General features: G+C 37.3%; 1 protein-coding gene across 1 annotated transcript in view; it reads right to left on the bottom strand.

Moving 5' to 3' along the window:
* Nucleotides 1–1,637: 1,637 nt before the first annotated feature.
* Nucleotides 1,638–21,048, bottom strand: part of LOC131172076 (stress response protein nst1-like) — a 41,429-nt gene continuing 22,018 nt past the window's right edge. The window contains exon 3 of the mRNA XM_058133021.1: nt 1,638–1,791. Coding sequence (XP_057989004.1) covers nt 1,638–1,791 — 154 coding nt within the window. The remainder of the gene's footprint in view (nt 1,792–21,048) is intronic.

Here is a 21,048-nt window from a genome sequence, read left to right as displayed (position 1 = left end):
ATTACTGAGACTAAGTTATATGGAACCACGCTCCTGTCACCATCAAAGCTAAACTCTTCCACATCTGGTATATAAAAATACACCTTTTTTTTCTTGCAGTCTAAAGTGGCATAATGAGTTGCCAGCCAATCCATTCCCAAAATTACATCAAAATCCATTACTGGTAGAGGAACCAAGTCTGCTAGGAGGATCCTTCCATCCACTACCACTGGGCTACCCAGAAAAACCATATCCATGTCTATGTTGTTACTAAGAGGGGTAGCTAAAAATAAAGGGCATTCTGAGGTTGTAGGGTTCCTACCCAATCTCATGGCATAAACGAGAGAGACAAATGAGTGTGTAACACCCGGATCTATTAAAACAGGAACCTCATCGGAATAGACTAGAAGAATACCTACTACAACTACATTGGAAGCCTGAGCATCCTGGTGTGTCAAGGTGAAAACCCGAGCCTGACCCCTACCTTGCATTGCAAAACCCTGAAGTTGACTTCTACCTCCTGACCTAGCTCCAAATCCATGTCCTTCTTGTCCTCGGCCCTGTTGGCTACTGAATTGACTGCTCGCCATGCTGGAAGTAACAGGATACAATTGATGAGGGACGTTTGTAATAGAACCCTGTGACCCCATCTGTGGCTTGCTGAACATGGGACATTCTCTAGCAAAGTGACTCAGCTGGCCACACCAGAAACATCCTCCTGAAACCATCATACAAGGTCCTGAATGTCCTCTTTCACATTGCGTACAGGGTGCCAAGGAGGATCCTGAACCTAACCCAGAATTGCTATAACCTAAATTATGACAACTATTGGATCCATACCCTGGTTTGAATCCTCGAGATCTGTGTTTAAAACCACCTTTCTTGTTGTTTCTACTTCTTCCTCTATAATGACTTTAGCCACTACTATCCATAGTGCTCATGTAGGAAACACCTGAAGAACCCTCTGCTCTATTCTTCTTTGCCCTTCTGCTGTCATCTCCTGCATAGCTGCTGTCATCTCCTGCATAGCTGATTTCAATCTGTCGGGCTTGATCAATTACTACATCAAAAGACTAATCAAACAACATGGCCAGGTTTGTATACTTTCTGTCTAGCCCCCTTAGGAATCTCTTTACCTTCATATTTTCTATAGCCACTGCTGTGGGGCCATACCTACTCAGTTTCAAAAATTCTGTAGCATATTCATCTACGAATCTGCCATTCTGCCTTAAGGCCTCAAATGCCCACCGTTTTTAGTCTCTAAAGCTTTCTGGTACAAATCTGTTGATGAACAGTTACACAAAATGGGTCCAAGATAATCCCTCAATGCGAGGTAGTACGTAGTCTGTCATCCATTACCTTGGCACTGGCCCCAATACATGCTGCACACACTCTACCAATCTCCTGTCAATTAACTACAGTTCCACCCCTGCCTGTTTGCAGGAGTCCAAAAATCGGTAAGCATCATCAGTTACATCATAGATACCAGGCACCAACTTCTTAAAATTAATTATTTGTTTGTAAGGTTTCCCTCTTGGTGCGGTGGGCTGCTGTTGTTGTAGAGGGTGGACCATATATTGTGCCATCATATCGATGGTTTTCTACAATCCGACTAGGGTAGCTGTAATTGGATCCATAGGACCCTGGGCCATAAAAGACTATTCCTGAACTGATGGCGGCTGCTCTTCTACTCGAGCAGCTCTAGGTCTCCTGCCTCGCCTCCTTGGGGTAGGCGCGTCATCCTGTGTCGAGACCTTGTCTGGCACATCCCGTTCTGGTGCAGTGGTAGCTCTTCTGCTTCTACGCATTTTTCTGAAATTTAGCAGCATTAGCCCACAAAATTTAAAATAGCATGTTACACAACTCTATGGACTCATATTTACACACAATTATACGAAGCAGAAACTAGAAGCAAGGATGACAATACAAGGACGAATATGGACCCTATTCTCCACATGTGACTCCTACTAGACTTTCCTCAAAACTTTAGACATATATTCCCCATGAATCTAGAGCCTAAGTTCTGATACCACATTTGTCACGACCCAACCTATGGGCCGGACCAGCACTAGAACCTGGGCTAGCCTAAAGCCTCCGAGGCCCGTAGTAAGCTTAACTATTCCTTAACCCAATCCTAAGGCCCATTTTAAGCCTAATTTCAAGAATTTAACCGGAAAGAGTCCATCCATAATATGGACCATACAACGAAGAGTTTTTGACTCGCCCGATTTGTAAGCACAATATATAACAATTTGGAGAGCTTAGCTCACCCTCCACATGTAACACCCTAGGCAAATCTCACATCGGCAAAACACGGGAGAGATGCTGGGTTTATAAGTTGGCGGTTCATAACCTCTAGTGACGCGTTTTAAAACCGTGAAGGCTTCGGCCTAGAGCGGATAATATCACTAGTGGGCCGGGCCATTACATTTGTGGTATCAGAGCCGCTCCGCGTGCAACCTTGAACGATGGTGGGGCAAACCTCAGCGAGGACGCTGAGTCCCATAAGGGGGGGTGGATTGTAACACCCTAGGCAAATCCCACATCAGCAAAACACGGGAGAGATGCTGGGTTTATAAGTTGGCGGTTCGTAACCTCTAGTGACGCATTTTAAAACCGTGAGGGCGTCAGTCCAGAGCGGATAATATCACTAGTGGGCCGGGCCATTACATTACATACTCATAATGTCATAAAATCAAATGGGAGCTCAGCTCCCTCATCCAATCCAATCATACATGCATTTAATAATTTTACAGATCCAACATGACATTATATTACAGGCTCAATTCAAATAAAATACTTCTAACACATGCGGAATTCTAGAAGTTAGTAAAATTATACAAAACATCACAGATATTAATAGATGACCTACAAGGGAGAGAGGCAGGTTAGAACTCAATATGAAATCTCCTGAATCCTGGAAAAATAAGGTGAACAGGAGTGAGCGCTCAACTCAGAGAGTAAAATATCGATTTTAACTACAAATTCTATAGCTATCTAAAGCTAATGCATCCTAAATAGTGGAATACAACACCATCATAATTTTCATACAAATCACATCATAACAGCAAAAAGGTAATTTGGAGCACTCATACACCCATATAATATGCGAATAGTACACATATGGGAGCTGATCCCCTATACAGCCTTCTTAATCCAACCTCTGCCAGCGAGTATGTCACACCTTACCCCTCTGTAAGGCATAACATTATCCCGTAGAATACCTAATGAACTACCGAACTTCACCTACCGATAACTCATTAAGTACCCTACAAGGGATTTTAAAACAATTTTCTTCTTTTTGATAAGTGGTGAGCATTTCTAATAAATATTTAAAACATGTAATTAAGTTGAAAGCTAGTTGGAAATTTTGGCCCATTTTATTTTTCCGCAAATTTTATAAAAATTTTGACAGAGTTTCCTCTGTATTTTGAGAAAACCGTTCTTCGAATACCTGTAAAAAGCACTTCTAAAATTTTTTCTCAACAACTGCTTCAATTTCATACTCAATCTCAACCAATTTCTCAAAATTCACAAGTTCAAAAATTCTCAAAATACTGTCCATCAATATCATTTATTCATATTCCATTCAAGATAAACAGTTTATATATTCATCATACTAAAATTTACATTCAAAAAGTCCAAATTAAAATTTATTACAACTTTTATACAAACTTTGTACAAGCTGCTCAAGACCCATGTACATATCCATATATTTATGTGCAATATATACATCAAAAGAAATATTTACAGTTAGGGTATAAATTATACCCGAAAACTTTAGGTCAGTAGCTTCACACCTCAATGACTCGACTGCTGCTCCTCTAGTCTCTGTATCTGCATAAAGAATAAAGCTATCACGAGTACTATGACTCAGTGGTGCACAATATACTAAAATAATCTTTATGCAAAACTTAAAACACATTCATTCAAAAATTTGACTAAACATGAAAATTAAATACAATCATGCATTGTGAGATTTTACATGTAAACCAAGTTCATTTCAAAGTATCAAAACACATTTCACAAAACCCACAGCTAGATCATGCCATTCGAAAAAAATAGAATCTCAATAGCCAGAGGCTAAAGAGAAATCATATCACAAGGCTAGCTAGCTCAAATATATGGATATCCATTCACATCCTCTTCTCTTGGCACACCTCAACACTTCTCGGAGAAGGAATCAAAATTCGAAACTAATTACCCCCACTAGTCGTGCTAGTGAGGTGTTCAAATATGTGGTCATGACACTGTGGTTTCAAAACTTATCTTAACAATTTGCTAAACATTTTCTTTTCAAATATACATAATAACTTTCAACAATTTAGATCAAACATCATAAGAATGCCATAATCCAATATTTCACATTATTCAAAGCGATATGCAAAAGATGATTATAAAAGTATATGTTGTGCACAAACCTCAAGCAGTCGTCCTTTAGCCTCGACTCGGTTCGTAGGGTTCCTTAATGATATTCTTTTCAAATGAAACACACAATTTTACTATGTTTCAGTACTAGAACTTAAAATAAATCCAAAATAAACTTAACTTCACATTTACCTAGCTCTAACGTGTTAAATTCGACGTTCTCGAAATTTTGTGTTTCGGGTTACTATTCACTGCACTATTCAAGTCAAATTATTGACTTTCTAAGGCTTAATAGGTATGGGAACTCCAACTTCACCCACATACCACATTTTGGTCACCAAACTTGTTGGTTTTGGTCATTTGTTTAAAGCTTAGGTCATTTTGGCAAAATTGCCAATTTTCGGTTTTTGTTCTCCGAAGTTGCACTATTCCATTGGTCGATCTACTGTTGAAATTTGACAAAACTTCCTTCATAGAAAATGTTCCTTATTGTCTTAAGTGTATTCTCATTTTTGGATCACCTCAATCGGAGTTTTGTAGCTCAAGTTATGGCCAAAATAAGTTTCTTGTTCACGTGCTTTATTCATCTTGCAATTTAGGTCTTTGGCAGATTTTTGATCCAAATTTGGTCAATAATTTGATCAAGTTAAGTTCATAATTTGGTCTCACTTTCTTCATATGAAATGTTGTACTATGTCTTAGGTTTCCATCGGTTCAAGAATCGCCTAAATCCGAGTTTTCTAGAGAGAGTTATTGTCATCCAAACATTGCTGCCCAACTGAAAATCTGCAGAGTTGCAGGTACAATAATTTAATTTTGCTCAATGATTTTGAAAGGGTTAATGGAATAATCTGGGGTGATGTCCTTCATGAAAGTTTTAGATCTATATTCCCTCTAACCCCTGGCCAAATTTCAGGTCAATTTGACCTGTCTAACTCGAGTTATGACCAAATGAACAGTTACTGTTCATTTGGTCAGTTAATCTTGATGGCAGCCTGCTATCAACTCACTTTAGTCAATTGTTTCACCAAGTTTTGGTCAGTTTTTGGCCATGGTTCCTTAATGAAAAATGTGCTCTTTTATGTCTATTTTCATCCCCAATTGGTGGCATATCAATTAGGCTTGTAAAATTTGAGTTTTGGTCCTTCAAAGTGGGTTTGGTCATGCTGCCAGCAGCATGACCATTGGACCTCCGAATTTAACTTAGTTTCCTATCATTCCCACACAAGTTATTTGGTCATAATTGACCATTATTTCACTTCACAATAGGTCCAACATGCCATTTATATATTTCTCCAAATTTTGGTTCACAAACCCTAGCCTACAAACCCTAATCTTACTAACTCTTGCATTTAACCACAAGTAGTGCACTTAATCCTAACCATTCAACTAATCAAAGCTTTTAAACTCATTCTAATGCATCAAACCATTCAATTTCATACTCCTCTCAACTAGGCTGAATTTCAGTTTGGTCCTTCTCCCATGTTTTTATTTCATTTCATAAATCCTAAGCTCATGTCAACCATTGCATATGCATTTAAAGAAGTAAAATAACAAGTTAACACACTAACCTTTCTTAAATCTTCAAAACCCTAACTTTTGCTCTTCTTTCTCCTTGTAATCTCCTTCTTAAGTAGTAATAACAAGCTTTAGTAGGGTATTTTAGGGGAGTTATGAGAATTGAGTGGAAGAATTAAAGCTTGTATGCAAGCTTTAATGGTGACTTTTCATGGAAATGAGAGGGAGAGGAGAGAGCTACGGGAAAGAGGAAAAAAAAGAAGAAGAAGAAGAAGTAAAAAAATTGGTTTTTCAATTTTGTTTTTAGTCTTTAATTTCACTTAGTCAATTAGTTAATTAAATTAAAATTAATTATGAGGTCATAGTTACATCATCATGATGATGTCATCAACTTTTCAACTTTTTCATTTTCTCTTCTTTTTTTTTTTTAATTTTTCTATTAGTTCTTTAATTTAATTCCTAATTCCGAAATTTTCTTTTCTCCGATTTTATTTGACAGTTAGGTCAGGAGTCAGCTCTCGGGGTCAATTAACCAAATTGCCCATCGCCGGTTCATCCCGGTTTGCAAATAATTCCATATTTCTTCCGGCTCCCTGACCTAATTATTTGACTGGCTTAACAGTTCTTTTTCATGATTTTCTCTTTTCCACTGTGTTCATAAGGGTCCTAAGGACATGGCGTCACTTTTACGGTTGAAATTTGGGTTTAAAATGACTTGTGATCGTTCAGGAGGTCACTTATCATTTGTGACTCTCGGCTCGTTTAACCTCTTATGTTCTGTTTTTCTTATTTGTAGTTAACTAATTAAACATTACTAATTATTTATGTTTATGGCTTCTCAAGTTGTCTTAGGTGTGGCCCTAATTCCAATAATTGTCCGGACCGACACCGGTCACCGGAACAGTGAAATATACCAGGCTATACCAATAGGGGTGTTACAATTCTCCCCCCCTTAAATAAATTTCGTCTCGAAATTTTACAGTATCAATCTACGAGCAGTTGTGGGTGTTGTCTCCTCATGTCCTCCTCTCGTTCCCAAGTAGCTTCTTGGCCCGAATGATGGTTCCACAGCACTTTTACCAACGGTATCTGCTTATTCCGTAGCTGCTTCACCTCATAAGCCAGAATCTTTATGGGTTCTTCTTCATATGTGAGGTCTGAATTCACTTCTATTTCTTCTACTGGTAGTACATGAGATGGGTCTGATCGATACCTCCTCAACATAGACACATGGAAGACATTATGTATCTTCTCCAACTCTGGAGGTAGTGCCAAACGATAAGCCAAAGGACCCACTCTTTCCAGAACCTCGTATGGCCCAATGAAGCGAGGACTCAGTTTCCCCTTTTTGCCGAATCTCATAATTCTCTACCAAGGAGAAACTTTGAGGAAAACTTTCTCACCCACTGCATACTCAATATCCCTTCTCTTCATATCAATGTAGGACTTCTGACGGTCTGATGCAGTCTTAAGTCGATCTCGAATCACCCTGATTTTCTCTTGATTTGTTGAACAATTTGGGTCCAATCATTTTCTTTCACCCACGTCATCCCAACACAACGGGGTTCTACATTTTCTGCCATACAAAGCTTCATATGGAGGCATCCCAATGCTTGATTGGTAGCTATTGTTGTAAGCAAACTCAATCAAAGGCAAGTGTGTATCCCAACTACCCTCAAACTCAATCACACAAGCCCGTAGTATGTCCTCCAAGATCTGAATTACCCTCTCGGGTGGCCATGCATGCGTGGGTGGAATGCGATCTTGAAGTTCAATCTAGTTCCTAGGGCTCTCTGAAGACTACCCAGAATCTAGAAGTGAACCTAGGATCTCTGCATACGTCGATGGATACGGCACTCCATGCAATCTCACAATCTCATCGATGTATAACTTGGCCAATCTTTCTAAAGCGTAGTCCATCATCTTTGGCGAGAAAATGAGCGATTTAGTCAATCATCAACAATGACCCAAAGCGCATCATGACTCTTACGTGTCCTCGGAAGTCCCATCACAAAATCCATCGTTATTCTCTCCCATTTCCACTCTGATGCGGTAGTGGATGTAACAACCAGTGGTACTTGATGCTCTGCCTTTACTTGCTGACAAGTTAGGCATTTAGATACAAACTCTGCCACATCCCTTTTCATACCCATCCACCAGTAATGCTCCTTTAGCCCTCTATACATTTTTGTGCCACTAGGGTGCATGGCAAAAGGAGACTCATGTGCTTCCTTCAAAATAATTTGCCTCAAATCAACATCATTAGGAACACACATTCTGCCCTGGTGTAGCAATAGACCATCATCTCTGATTGAGAATTCTGGTTTCTTGCCCTGCCCGACTTCTTCCAATAGCTTCTGATACTTCTGATCATTCTGAGCAGCCATTCTAATCTGATCAATCAACACTGGCTGTACATGCCATGCAACTGCTATCTGCCCCTCATCATTAATCTCTAAACTGGCATGTAATGATCTCAGCTCATGTACCAAAGATAAAGGAGTAACCCGTAGACTTGCCATAGTCTTGCGACTTAAGGCATCAGCCACAACATTAGCTTTCCCTGGCTGATAGTCTATCAGACAATCATAGTCTTTTATCAACTCTAACCATCTCCTCTGTCTCAAATTCAGCTCTTTCTGGGTGCCCAAATACTTTAAACTCTTATGATCTGTGTAGATGTAGCATTTCTCCCCATACAAATAATGTCTCCAGATCTTAAGAGCAAACACAATAGCTGCAAGCTCCAAGTCATGTGTCGGATAATTCCTCTCATGCGGTTTTAGCTGGCGTGATGCATATGCAATGACATTTCGATCTTGCATCAATACACAACCTAACCCATTGTGAGAAGCATCATCAGAATCAGTATATTCTTTACGGTGTAGGTAAAGTCGGATGGAGCTTGATCAAACATCTCTTCAATTCATCAAAACTCTGCTGGCATTTATCCGTCCACTGAAATTTCACATCTTTTCTAAGCAGCTTGGTCAATGGAGATGCCAACATGGAAAATCCCTTCACAAATCTACGGTAGTATCCAGCTAAACCCAGAAAACTGCGAATCTCTGTGACATTTCTGGGTGGCCTCCAGTGGGGCGACTTCAATCTTACTTGGATCTACCTTAATGCCCTCTTCTGATACTACATGCCCCAAGAAAGATATTTCTTTCAGCCAAAATTCACACTTCGACAATTTAGCATATAGCTGTTTTTCCCTCAAAGTCTGCAGTACAATCCGCAGATGTCTATCATGCTCTTCTGCATTCCTCGAATAGACCAATATATCATCTATAAATACCACTACAAACTGGTCGAGGTATGGTCTGAAGATAGTGTTCATCAGATCCATAAAAGCGTGGAGCATTAGTTAACCGAATGGCATAACCAAAAACTCATAATGGCCATAGCGGGTTACAAGGCGATTTAGAAATACTCTGCTCTTGTACTTTCAGCTGATAATAACCTGATCTCAGGTCAATTTTGGAGAACACAGCTGCACCCCTCAACTGATCAAACAAGTCATCAATGCGGGGTAATGGATATCTATTCTTTATTGTCACCTTATTCAACTGTCGATAATCAATACACAAGCGGAGAGTGCCATCTTTCTTCTTTACAAACAACACTGGCGCTCCCCAAGGTGACACACTAGGGCGGATAAAGCCCTTGTCAAGCAGTTCTTGCAACTGCACTTTTAACTCTTTCAATTCTGCAGGTGCCATTCTATATGGCGTTATGGAGATTGGGTCCACACCAGGCATAACATTAATCTCAAACTGCACCTCTCTTTCTGGAGGTAATCCTGGCAATTCATCAGGAAATACATCCGGAAAATCACATACAGTAGGGATGTCCCTTAGTGCTGGACTCCCAACTTGGGTGTCTATCACATGTGCCAAGTATGCTTCACACCCCTTTCTGATCATTCTTCTGGCTAATGCAGCCGAAATGATGTTTGATGGCAGTAAATGCCTCTCCCCGTGTATTACCACATCACCGTCTGAGAGGAGACCAAAAGTGGATCTTGATCTCTGATCAATCATAGCATGATGCCTGGCTAACCAATCCATGCCCAAAATAATGTCATAATCTCTGAAGGGCATTTCAATTAAGTCTGACAGGAAAACATGTCCTTGGATCACCAAAGGACAATCTCTATAGATTCTGTTGACCTGGACCTCTTGTCCTAATGGACTAGTTACTAGCACCTCAAAACCCATTTGCACACATGGAACAGCAAGTGAACTAACTATGCTAGCACTAACATATGAATGGGTTGAACCCGGATCAAACAATACCAATACTTCTTGATCAGAGATAGAGAATGTACCAGCTACCACATCAGAAGTCTCAGCCTCTTCACGCTGTCTCATTGCGTAGATTCTGGTTGAAGCACTTCCTTGTCCTGACTGACCAATTGTGCCCTGACTGCCTGAAGCAGTGCCTCTACCTCTGCCTCTTCCTCTACCAACAAACTGTGAACCTCTGGGAGCAGGACTCTGAATAGATCCCTCGGCAGTAGTAGGAGTTGGACCATATCTCGGAGCACTAGTACAGTCTCTTGCTAAATGACCCTTGCCTCCGCAGTTAAAACAGGCTCCAGTGGCCCAATAACACTCCCCCCCATGAATCTTGCCACAAGTCTCACAGGGGCGGGCAGACTGTGAACCCCTGCTTGACTGCTGGCCAGACCTAGGGGGTCTCTGTCCGGAAAATCTGCCTCTACTAAATCTTCCACCCCGACCCCTGCTGGGTCCACTAAACTTCTTTCTCTTTCCAGAGGTAGCACCAGAACTCTGTTCAACTGATTTTTCCCCCTTGTCTTTTTCTAATTTCTCAGCTTTTTCCTTCACTGGGGTTGCTTCTGCTTCAACTCTTTCCAGTTCAAGTGCTTGAGACATAAGTTCTGAGAAGTTGCTGTGTCGAAATCCCACAACTTGCATCCTTATGCTGGGCTTCAAACCCGTTTCAAATCTCTTGCACCTTGCCTTACTGGTAGTAAGGAGACTCTCCGCATAGTGACTCAGGCGGGAGAACTCCCTCTCATACTCTGCCACTGATCGATTTCCTTATTTTAAGCTCAAAAATTCTTGCAGTTTCTGATCAACATATGCATCTGGGATGTATTTCTGTCTAAACTCTCTGATGAAGTCATCCCAGTCGTGCGATGGTTACGCCAAGCTGTGGGGATGGTCTTCCACCAATCATATGCATCCCCTTGCGATGGCGACCACGTAATATTCAAACTTCAACTCATCCAGGCGGTGCAATTTCTTAAACACTCTGTCCATTCTTTCAAGCCATTGCTCTGCCTCTAAAGGGTCCACTGTACCCTTAAATTCTGACCCCATACTTGATAATTTATCAAGCATGCAGTGGAGGCAATGGTTGTGCCACAGTGGTTGGGGTGGAGCTTGAGCGGGCATATCGACCATTTGTTGAAACATCGCGACCATCTGGCATGCGGTATGCGAGGAATCTGCGGCATTTGTGTGGTCTTCTTGACCCACTAACATTCGGTAAAGTGGGGCTTCTCCTTGTGCCTCGGCTTCAGCAATTTGCTCATTGGCGATCCCCTTCTTCCATTTCAGGCTGAAGTTAGGGTATCTCCTGAACAAGTAACACAAGGAGATTTCCCTCCGTTAGTTCATATTCATGATGTAATGCACTGTATGTAACAATTATGGACATTGAGCAGTTGTACTTAACAAAGAAAAGACACAAACTCACAATTGAAAACATAATTCAAAAACTTGCTCTGATACCACTAAAACATGTCACACCTTACCCCTCTGTAAGGCATAACATGATCCCATAGAATACCTAATGAACTACCGAACTTCACCTACCGATAACTCATTAAGTACCCTACAAGGGATTTTAAAACAATTTTCTTCTTTTTGATAAGTGGTGAGCATTTCTAATAAATATTTAAAACATGTAATTAAGTTGAAAGCTAGTTGGAAATTTTGGCCCATTTTATTTTTCCGCAAATTTTATAAAAATTTTGACAGAGTTTCCTCTGTATTTTGAGAAAACCGTTCTTCGAATACCTGTAAAAAGCACTTCTAAAATTTTTTCTCAACAACTGCTTCAATTTCATACTCAATCTCAACCAATTTCTTAAAATTCACAAGTTCAAAAATTCTCAAAATACTGTCCATCAATATCATTTATTCATATTCCATTCAAGATAAACAGTTTATATATTCATCATACTAAAATTTACATTCAAAAAGTCCAAATTAAAATTTATTACAACTTTTATACAAACTTTGTACAAGCTGCTCAAGACCCATGTACATGTCCATATATTTATGTGCAATATATACATCAAAAGAAATATTCTGATTAGGGTATAAATTATACCCAAAACTTTAGGTTGGTAGCTTCTCACACCTCAGTGACTCGATCTGCTGCTCCTCTAGTCTCTGTATCTGCGACAGCAATAAAAGCTATCGCTGAGTACTAGGACTCAGTGGTGCACAATATACTAAAATAATCTTTATGCAAAACTTAAAACACATTCATTCAAAAATTTGACTAAACATGAAAATTAAATACAATCATGCATTGTGAGATTTTACATGTAAACCAAGTTCATTTCAAAGTATCAAAACACATTTCACAAAACCCACAGCTAGATCATGCCATTCGAAAAAAATAGAATCTCAATAGCCAGAGGCTAAAGAGAAATCATATCACAAGGCTAGCTAGCTCAAATATATGGATATCCATTCACATCCTCTTCTACTGGCACACCTCAACACTTCTCCAGAGAAGGAATCAAAATTCGAAACTAATTACCCCCACTAGTCGTGCTAGTGAGGTGTTCAAATATGTGGTCATGACACTGTGGTTTCAAAACTTATCTTAACAATTTGCTAAACATTTTCTTTTCAAATATACATAATAACTTTCAACAATTTAGATCAAACATCATAAGAATGCCATAATCCAATATTTCACATTATTCAAAACGATATGCAAAAGATGATTATAAAAGTATATGTTGTGCACAAACCTCAAACGAGTCGTCCTTTAGCCTCGACTCGGTTCCTCGGGTTCCTTCCCGATATTCTTTTCAACTGAAACACACAATTTTACAATGTTTCAGTACTAGAACTTAAAATAAATCCAAAATAAACTTAACTTCACATTTACCTAGCTCTAACGTGTTAAATTCGACGTTCTCGAAATTTTGTGTTTCGGGTTACTATTCACTGCACTATTCAAGTCAAATTATTGACTTTCTAAGGCTTAATAGGTATGGGAACTCCAACTTCACCCACATACCACATTTTGGTCACCAAACTTGTTGGTTTTGGTCATTTGTTTAAAGCTTAGGTCATTTTGGCAAAATTGCCAATTTTCGGTTTTTGTTCTCCGAAGTTGCACTATTCCATTGGTCGATCTACTGTTGAAATTTGACAAAACTTCCTTCATAGAAAATGTTCCTTATTGTCTTAAGTGTATTCTCATTTTTGGATCACCTCAATCGGAGTTTTGTAGCTCAAGTTATGGCCAAAATAAGTTTACTGTTCACGTGCACTGTTCATACTGCAATTTAGGTGCTGGCAGATTTTTGATCCAAATTTGGTCAATAATTTGATCAAGTTAAGTTCATAATTTGGTCTCACTTTCTTCATATGAAATGTTGTACTATGTCTTAGGTTTCCATCGGTTCAAGAATCGCCTAAATCCGAGTTTTCTAGAGAGAGTTATTGTCATCCAAACATTGCTGCCCAACTGAAAATCTGCAGAGTTGCAGGTACAGTAATTTAATTTTGCTCAATGATTTTGAAAGGGTTAATGGCATAATCTGAGGTGATGTTCTTCATGAAAGTTTTAGATCTATATGCCCTCTAACCCCTGGCCAAATTTCAGGTCAATTTGACCTGTCTAACTCGAGTTATGACCAAATGAACAGTTACTGTTCATTTGGTCAGTTTAGTGCAGTGGCAGCCTGCTATCAACTCACTTTGGTCAATTGTTTCACTAAGTTTTGGTCAGTTTTTGGCCATGGTTCCTTAATGAAAATTGTGCTCTTTTATGTCTATTTTCATCCCCAATTGGTGGCATATCAATTAGACTTGTAAAATTTGAGTTTTGGTCCTTCAAAGTGGGTTTGGTCATGCTGCCAGCAGCATGACCATTGGACCTCCGAATTTAACTTAGTTTCCTATCATTCCCACACAAGTTATTTGGTCATAATTGACCATTATTTCACTTCACAATAGGTCCAACATGCCATTTATATTTTTCTCCAAATTTTGGTTCACAAACCCTAGCCTACAAACCCTAATCTTACTAACTCTTGCATTTAACCACAAGTAGTGCACTTAATCCTAACCATTCAACTAATCAAAGCTTTTAAACTCATTCTAATGCATCAAACCATTCAATTTCATACTCCCCTCAACTAGGCTGAATTTCAGTTTGGTCCTTCTCCCATGTTTTTATTTCATTTCATAAATCCTAAGCTCATGTCAACCATTGCATATGCATTTAAAGAAGTAAAATAACAAGTTAACACACTAACCTTTCTTAAATCTTCAAAACCCTAACTTTTGCTCTTCTTTCTCCTTGTAATCTCCTTCTTAAGTAGTAATAACAAGCTTTAGTAGGGTATTTTAGGGGAGTTATGAGAATTGAGTGGAAGAATTAAAGCTTGTATGCAAGCTTTAATGGTGGCTTTTCATGGAAATGAGAGGGAGAGGAGAGAGCTACGGGAAAGAGGAAAAAAAAGAAGAAGAAGAAGTAAAAAAAAATTGGTTTTTCAATTTTGTTTTTAGTCTTTAATTTGACTTAGTCAATTAGTTAATTAAATTAAAATTAATTATGAGGTCATAGTTACATCATCATGATGATGTCATCAACTTTTCAACTTTTTCATTTTCTCTTCTTTTTTTTTTTAATTTTTCTATTAGTTCTTTAATTTAATTCCTAATTTCGAAATTTTCTTTTCTCCGATTTTATTTGACAGTTAGGTCAGGAGTCAGCTCTCGGGGTCAATTGACCAAATTGCCCCTCGCCGGTTCATCCCGGTTTGCAAATAATTCCATATTTCTTAGGCTCACGACCTAATTATTTGGTAGCTTAACAGTTCTTTTTCATGATTTTCTCTTTTCCACTTTGTGTTCATAAGGGTCCTAAGGACCATGGCGTCACTTTTACGGTTGAAATTTGGGTTTAAAATGACTTCATGATGCGTTCAGGAGGTCACTTATCGCTGTGACTCTCGGCTCGTTTAACCTCTTATGTTCTGTTTTTCTTATTTGTAGTTAACTAATTAAATATTACTAATTATTTATGTTTATGGCTTCTCAAGTTGTCTTAGGTGTGGCCCTAATCCCAATAATTGTCCGGACCGACACCGGTCACCGGAACAGTAAAATATACCAGGTTATACCAATAGGGGTGTTACAGAGTACATCTCAAGCCAGACTTTCCCTTAATAGACTAAATGCGGGGGCTAGCGAGATCATCTCGAGCCGTGCCTACCTGAACTTATCCATAAAAGGATCGTGTACCAGCGAGTCAAGCTCCAGCAGCGTCTACCCGTCCTGTCCATATCCAATACCACACGCACGCCAACACACGCACGCCAACACACGCACGCCAACACACGCACGCCAACACACGCACACTGCTCTAAATTACCATAAAACAATATCCATAGCGTTTTATCAAATAAAGATGTAATATAAAACGTGTCTAGTATTTAATTACATAAATATATATATTTATAAGTGATGCATGACATGCCTGAACATATAGTAATATTAAAATTATAATTAAAATTAATATTTTACTTACATACGTGAACCGAGGTCATTGTAGCTGCTGGGCAGAGGAGGAAGGCTGTCCCGGATCACCTAACAATTTCATTATAATTGTTTAATATAATTGATTCAATACAAGCTTAAAAAGAACCAAAGACATCCTAAGTTATGCCGAAAATCAGACAGGGTTTTTCTTATACCTAGGACCTACCTAACCTACAAAAGGGTTCAAAATATACTTCTATATCCACAAGTCACATATCCACGACTTAATCACATCACATGGCCCCTCCTGGGCCCATCCAAACAGTCAACCACCATAATTTGAAAAATTATCATTTAGTCCCTACAACTAACCCTTTTGCAAAAACTACCCAAATAAGCTCTAAAAATTCTAAAATTTTGCCCCACGGTCATTAGCAATATTATTAAGCTAATGCAAAAGGAATTATAATTTTCTAACCTACCACAAATATTTTATAGACTTTTAATCAAAATCACCCTTAGATAATTAAGAAAAATGAGGGTTCGGGTTTACCTATGCCAATTCCGACCCTTGGGACGTGTCCGGGACATCTGAAAACGGTGGGGTAGCCTATAATCTCGACCCGATTCTAAAAATTTCTCAGTGGCCTGTCTGCCCGGTTCGAAATTATAAACCCAAGCAATTGTCAAATTTCCGCGAAATGAGCATACCTATCTGAAGCCCACAACACGGGGGTTAGTACATAATTTTTTACAAAATTTATTAAGCTCATTTAATGTTCGAAAAAATACTGTGAAGCTCCATGGGACTCACCAAAATACAGTGTTGGAAAATTTTTAAATGGGTATTACTGCGAAGCTCTTGTCGAGGGGAACACTCCGGTACTCTCGAATTTTTTGTGGGGTTCACGATTTATGAGAAATATAGCCCAAAAGTTGAAATGGGCTAAAAATTTTCAGAAAAAAATTGAATAAACCGCTCGATAGATTTTTGTGCTCTTGGTGTCTATGGAAAGCTCTCGAGGTGTAGATGGGTTTTGGAATAAGACCCGGTCCAATCGGTGGCCGAATCAATCGGAATCGGTCCGGGAAATTGAAGGAGCGCGCACATGTAGGGGAGGTTTTTGGCCTGGTTTTTCGGAGACCTGGAGGCTAGCCGACAGCGGGGGAGAGGCAAGGAAGGTCGCTGGCGACACAGGGAGGGGCGGGGAGGCGGTGGCCGGCTCGGAGGGAGAGGGAGTAGAGAGAAATGGGAGGGAGAAGTGGGGCGTCGGGGAGAGAGAAGGAAGGAGAAGAAAAGAAGGAAGGGGATTGGTTCGATTCGATCAGTCTGATTCAGTTCAGTTCGATTTGGCCGGTTTGATTCAGGATACCCGAAATTGAATTTTTGCTCTGCTTTGGGACAAAAAATGAGACCTAAAAATTTCGAAAAAATTCTAGATAACTCAAAAAAATTTATAGAGTCTAAATATATTTTTACTTTTGCCACGTGGTCTTTAAATTAATTCGTAAAAATAACAAAGTTTATTAATTTTGAAAAATCAAATCTGATTTCTAAAATTCGAAAAACTTCAAATAATTTCTCAAAATTTTTAATAAAATAAAATATTAATATTTACCTATAAAATAATAAATTTAAAAATTAAGGGTGTTATAAAATAAAATTAAAATATAGAGATTTTTTAATAATAAATTAAAATTAAAAAATAGAAATAAAACGCGAAATAAAATTCAAAGACATGCTCTAAAATTTTTCTAAAATCTTATCTCATACAAAAAAGACTATCTAAAATTTTCTTTATCATATCTTTCAAAATTTTTAAGTTTAGAATTTTAAAACTTTGGTTATCATATTATATGTTTTTAAAATAATATATTTTTTAAATTTTTACATATTAAAAAATAGTGGATTATTTTTTAAAAAATTATATATATAAATAATTATAATTAATTAAAATTTTTTTAAAAAAATTATATATATATATAAATAATTATAATTAATTAAAAATTTTATCACTAACAAAATTTTAAGATATGAATATAAAAATATAAAATATAAAATATATACATTAAATTATGTGATTAAAATAAAATAGTAAATAGTACTTTTGAATTATTATAATTAAAAAATATTAAATTTAATTTTAAATTAATTTTTAATATCTTCTGATTAATGTATTTGAGGAGTTGCTTTTCTAAACATAATCTATTTATTACGTTTGAAAGATTAAAAAAAAATGTTTTAAAATAAAAATATCACATTGAATATTATTAAAAAATAATTTAAAAAGATATTTTCAAAAATAAATTTTTTGACAAAAATATATCAAATCATTAAACTAATTTCTAACATCCTCTAACTAATATATTTAAGGAGTTGATTTTATAGGAACAATTTCAACAGGTAGAGGGAATTACATTCAACAGGAAATATAGTCTCACAAAATAAGAGGAGATAAGAAACGGAGAGAATTATGTTCAACAATGGCAGTACTGCACAATGTCACCGACAACCAAGTAATTGAGAGCAGTTCATCGACTCCCCCCTCATTTTCTTTACTTTCTTCTCCGTAAGCAGACCCCTTTACCCTTTCGCCCTTCCCTAAGCACCATTTAATGCCTCGTCTCTTTGTTGTTGAACGCTTCCACCACCTTTTAGAAGTAGTTTGTCATTGTCGCCTCTGTCGCCACCAAGGCAAGTTTTATGATGGTGCGTCAAGCAAAAGCAATAAGGGAAATCAATCACCATCATTAACAATTACCATTGCCAGTAGCCCAAGAAAATGGGAAAGAGGTAAAAAGAATCTGGTACTCTTTGCGTTCCTCCACTCCCCTCATTTTCTTTCCCTTCTTCATTACAATCTGGGTTTCTTGGAACTGGGCAAAATCATCACATTAAGAAGTAGGTGATGGTGTTTTATCAATGATACTCTGGTGACCAACTGTAACAGAGCTACGTACCGTTCATATGCTATGGCTAGGCTAGAGGTGCTATGGGTAGGCTAGAGGTGCTATGGGTCCAAATTAGGCCGATTTTAAGCCGAAAAGGTGTTTGGAGAAAGATTTAATGCGCAAGAAATGGAGTTTCATAAGGAGAGCATGAGATGCCGTAAGAAGGGAAGGAAAGTAGAAGAAGGGGAGGCTTGTGGAAATGAGCATGAAAACAATTGAGTTAAAAGTGACATATGTGCATATATATGACTTCTAATTAAAGATTAAAAAGATGCACCTGAAGATTCTGGAGTCTGAGACCCTTAAATTGCTTATCTCCAGAAATCAGGGGAATGATTCAAGCCTAAAATTTACAAACCCATAACAAATCAAACATAAATTCTTCATAAAAACTAAGAAACTAGGGCATAAAAAGGAAAGAGATAAATTGCAAAAGGAGAAAAGTAGAAACCTTTTTAACTTCAAGATATTAAAAGAGTATTTGATTTGACTTATAAATCAGTAAAACCTACTTATAAGTAGGAAATTGTAAATAAATTAACGTTTAGTTTGTATTAATAAAAATAAACCTACGGGTGCAAATAATATTGTAGCAAATGTAAAAGGTGAATGACTTAATTTATGAAAATTAGCTTATAAGTGTTAAGTATTTATAGGTTAATTTAAATTTATAAGCATTTAAAATTTTAAACAGTTATGTGTTTGATTAAAGTACATGTAAGTAACTCATAAGCTATTAACATATTTGGAAAAAAATAGTCTATAAGTACATTTATTATTAAAATAACTAAAAAAATATTAATAGATTTGTGGTTAAATTCTAAAAGTTAAATGAAAACAAGATGCTAAAATATTTTTTCAAACTAACTTGTAAGCATAATGTTTATAAATACTAAATTGAAAAGTTAATCTCCCCTCGCTTATTTTTTTTTTTCTAACTTATATATTCAACTTATAAGCCTAAAAAAAGTTATGAACAAACAGGTAAAGTTTATATTTATAGTTTATAGCTGATTTAACTAGTTTATAAGTTAAAAGAAATACTCTTTTACAACCTATTTGGATCATAGTTTTCCATTATTTCATAGTGGTTGGTATGGTTTCTCTCCTTATTTGAGAACTCCCCAAAAAAAAGGTGGTTTTTGATTATAAAATGATGGTTTTTTTAACCATCATTTTATAATGGCTTTTCAACCCACTGATTCAGTGGCACGAGATGGTTTAAAGTTTATGTATTTTCATATTATTCTTTTAAAATTTATAAAATTTCAATTATATCTTATTCTATTGTCGCAATGTATTTTGCGGTCGCCGAGACGAATACTCACCGAAGTGGAAAAGAGTGAGGAGTCGCCACTTTAATTTTGAGAGAAATTAAAGAAAACCGTTTGCGAGAATAAATTAAAATGAAACCACTTCAAAACAAAGATTCTAGGTTCGGAGTCCGTAAATGGGTGGGGAAGGTGTTAGGCACCCCACCTCGTCCCTTAATAAGGGTAAGTAGATTTAACTTTGCATTTTTTATAAATTAGTTAGGAGGGCTTGAATGGAAATGTTAATCCTTTTAACAAAAGGAATATTTGATTTTTCACTAAATTTGGATTACCTAGATACGTAAGTAAATGAGACAATCTTAGTGAGTTACTGTTGTATGTTAATTTTGTTTGAAAGGGTTATTTGGTTAAAATTCAATTTGAGAATCGGATGAGAAGTCTCCTTCGATCTCTTTTAGATTAAAATTAGAATTTTGGATCGAATAAGAACTCTTCTCCGATCTCTTTTAAAATATTTGTTAAAATTTGGATTGAGAATCGGATAAGAACTCTCCTTCGACCTCTTTTAAATTATTTATTAAAATTCTAGGTGAGAATCGGATAAGAACTCTCCTCCGATCTCTTTAATATTTATTAAAGTTTTAGATTTGAGGATCGGATAAGAACTCTCCTCCGATCTCTTTTAAACATTTTATTTTAATTTTAGATTGAGAACCGGATAAGAACTCTCCTCCGATCTCTTTTGAGTATTTATTAAAATTTGGGTTGAGAGCCAGATGAGAACTCTCTTCCGATCTCTTTTAAACGTTTTTTTTTTTTAATTTTAGATTGAGAACCGGATAAGAACTCTCCTCCGGTCTCTTTTGAATATTTGTTAAAGTTTTAGATTGAGAACCGGATAAGAACTCTCCTCCGATCTCTTTTATTTTAATGGGAGTCGGATAAGGATTTTTCCGATCTCTCGAAGTTTAATTTCAGTTACCCCTAGTAAGAGCCTAAGACTAAGGGTTTTGGCATTCGAAGATGACAGGGATCGGAATAAGGCTTCTTTTAACTCCTTAATACCTTGTGACTAGACCGGGGACACTAAACTGAATTTCCCAATCTTCTAATGTGGTCGCTTTACCAGTACCCTCTGATACCCGGTTTATTCCATTTATTTACCTACGGTTCGGTTTTTCACT

The sequence above is a fragment of the Hevea brasiliensis genome, chromosome 13 (genome assembly GCF_030052815.1).
Source record: "Hevea brasiliensis isolate MT/VB/25A 57/8 chromosome 13, ASM3005281v1, whole genome shotgun sequence".
Taxonomy (NCBI): Eukaryota; Viridiplantae; Streptophyta; class Magnoliopsida; order Malpighiales; family Euphorbiaceae; genus Hevea; species Hevea brasiliensis.
The sequence above is the reverse complement of the archived record's forward strand: the minus strand, read 5'-3'. Positions and strand labels throughout refer to the sequence as shown.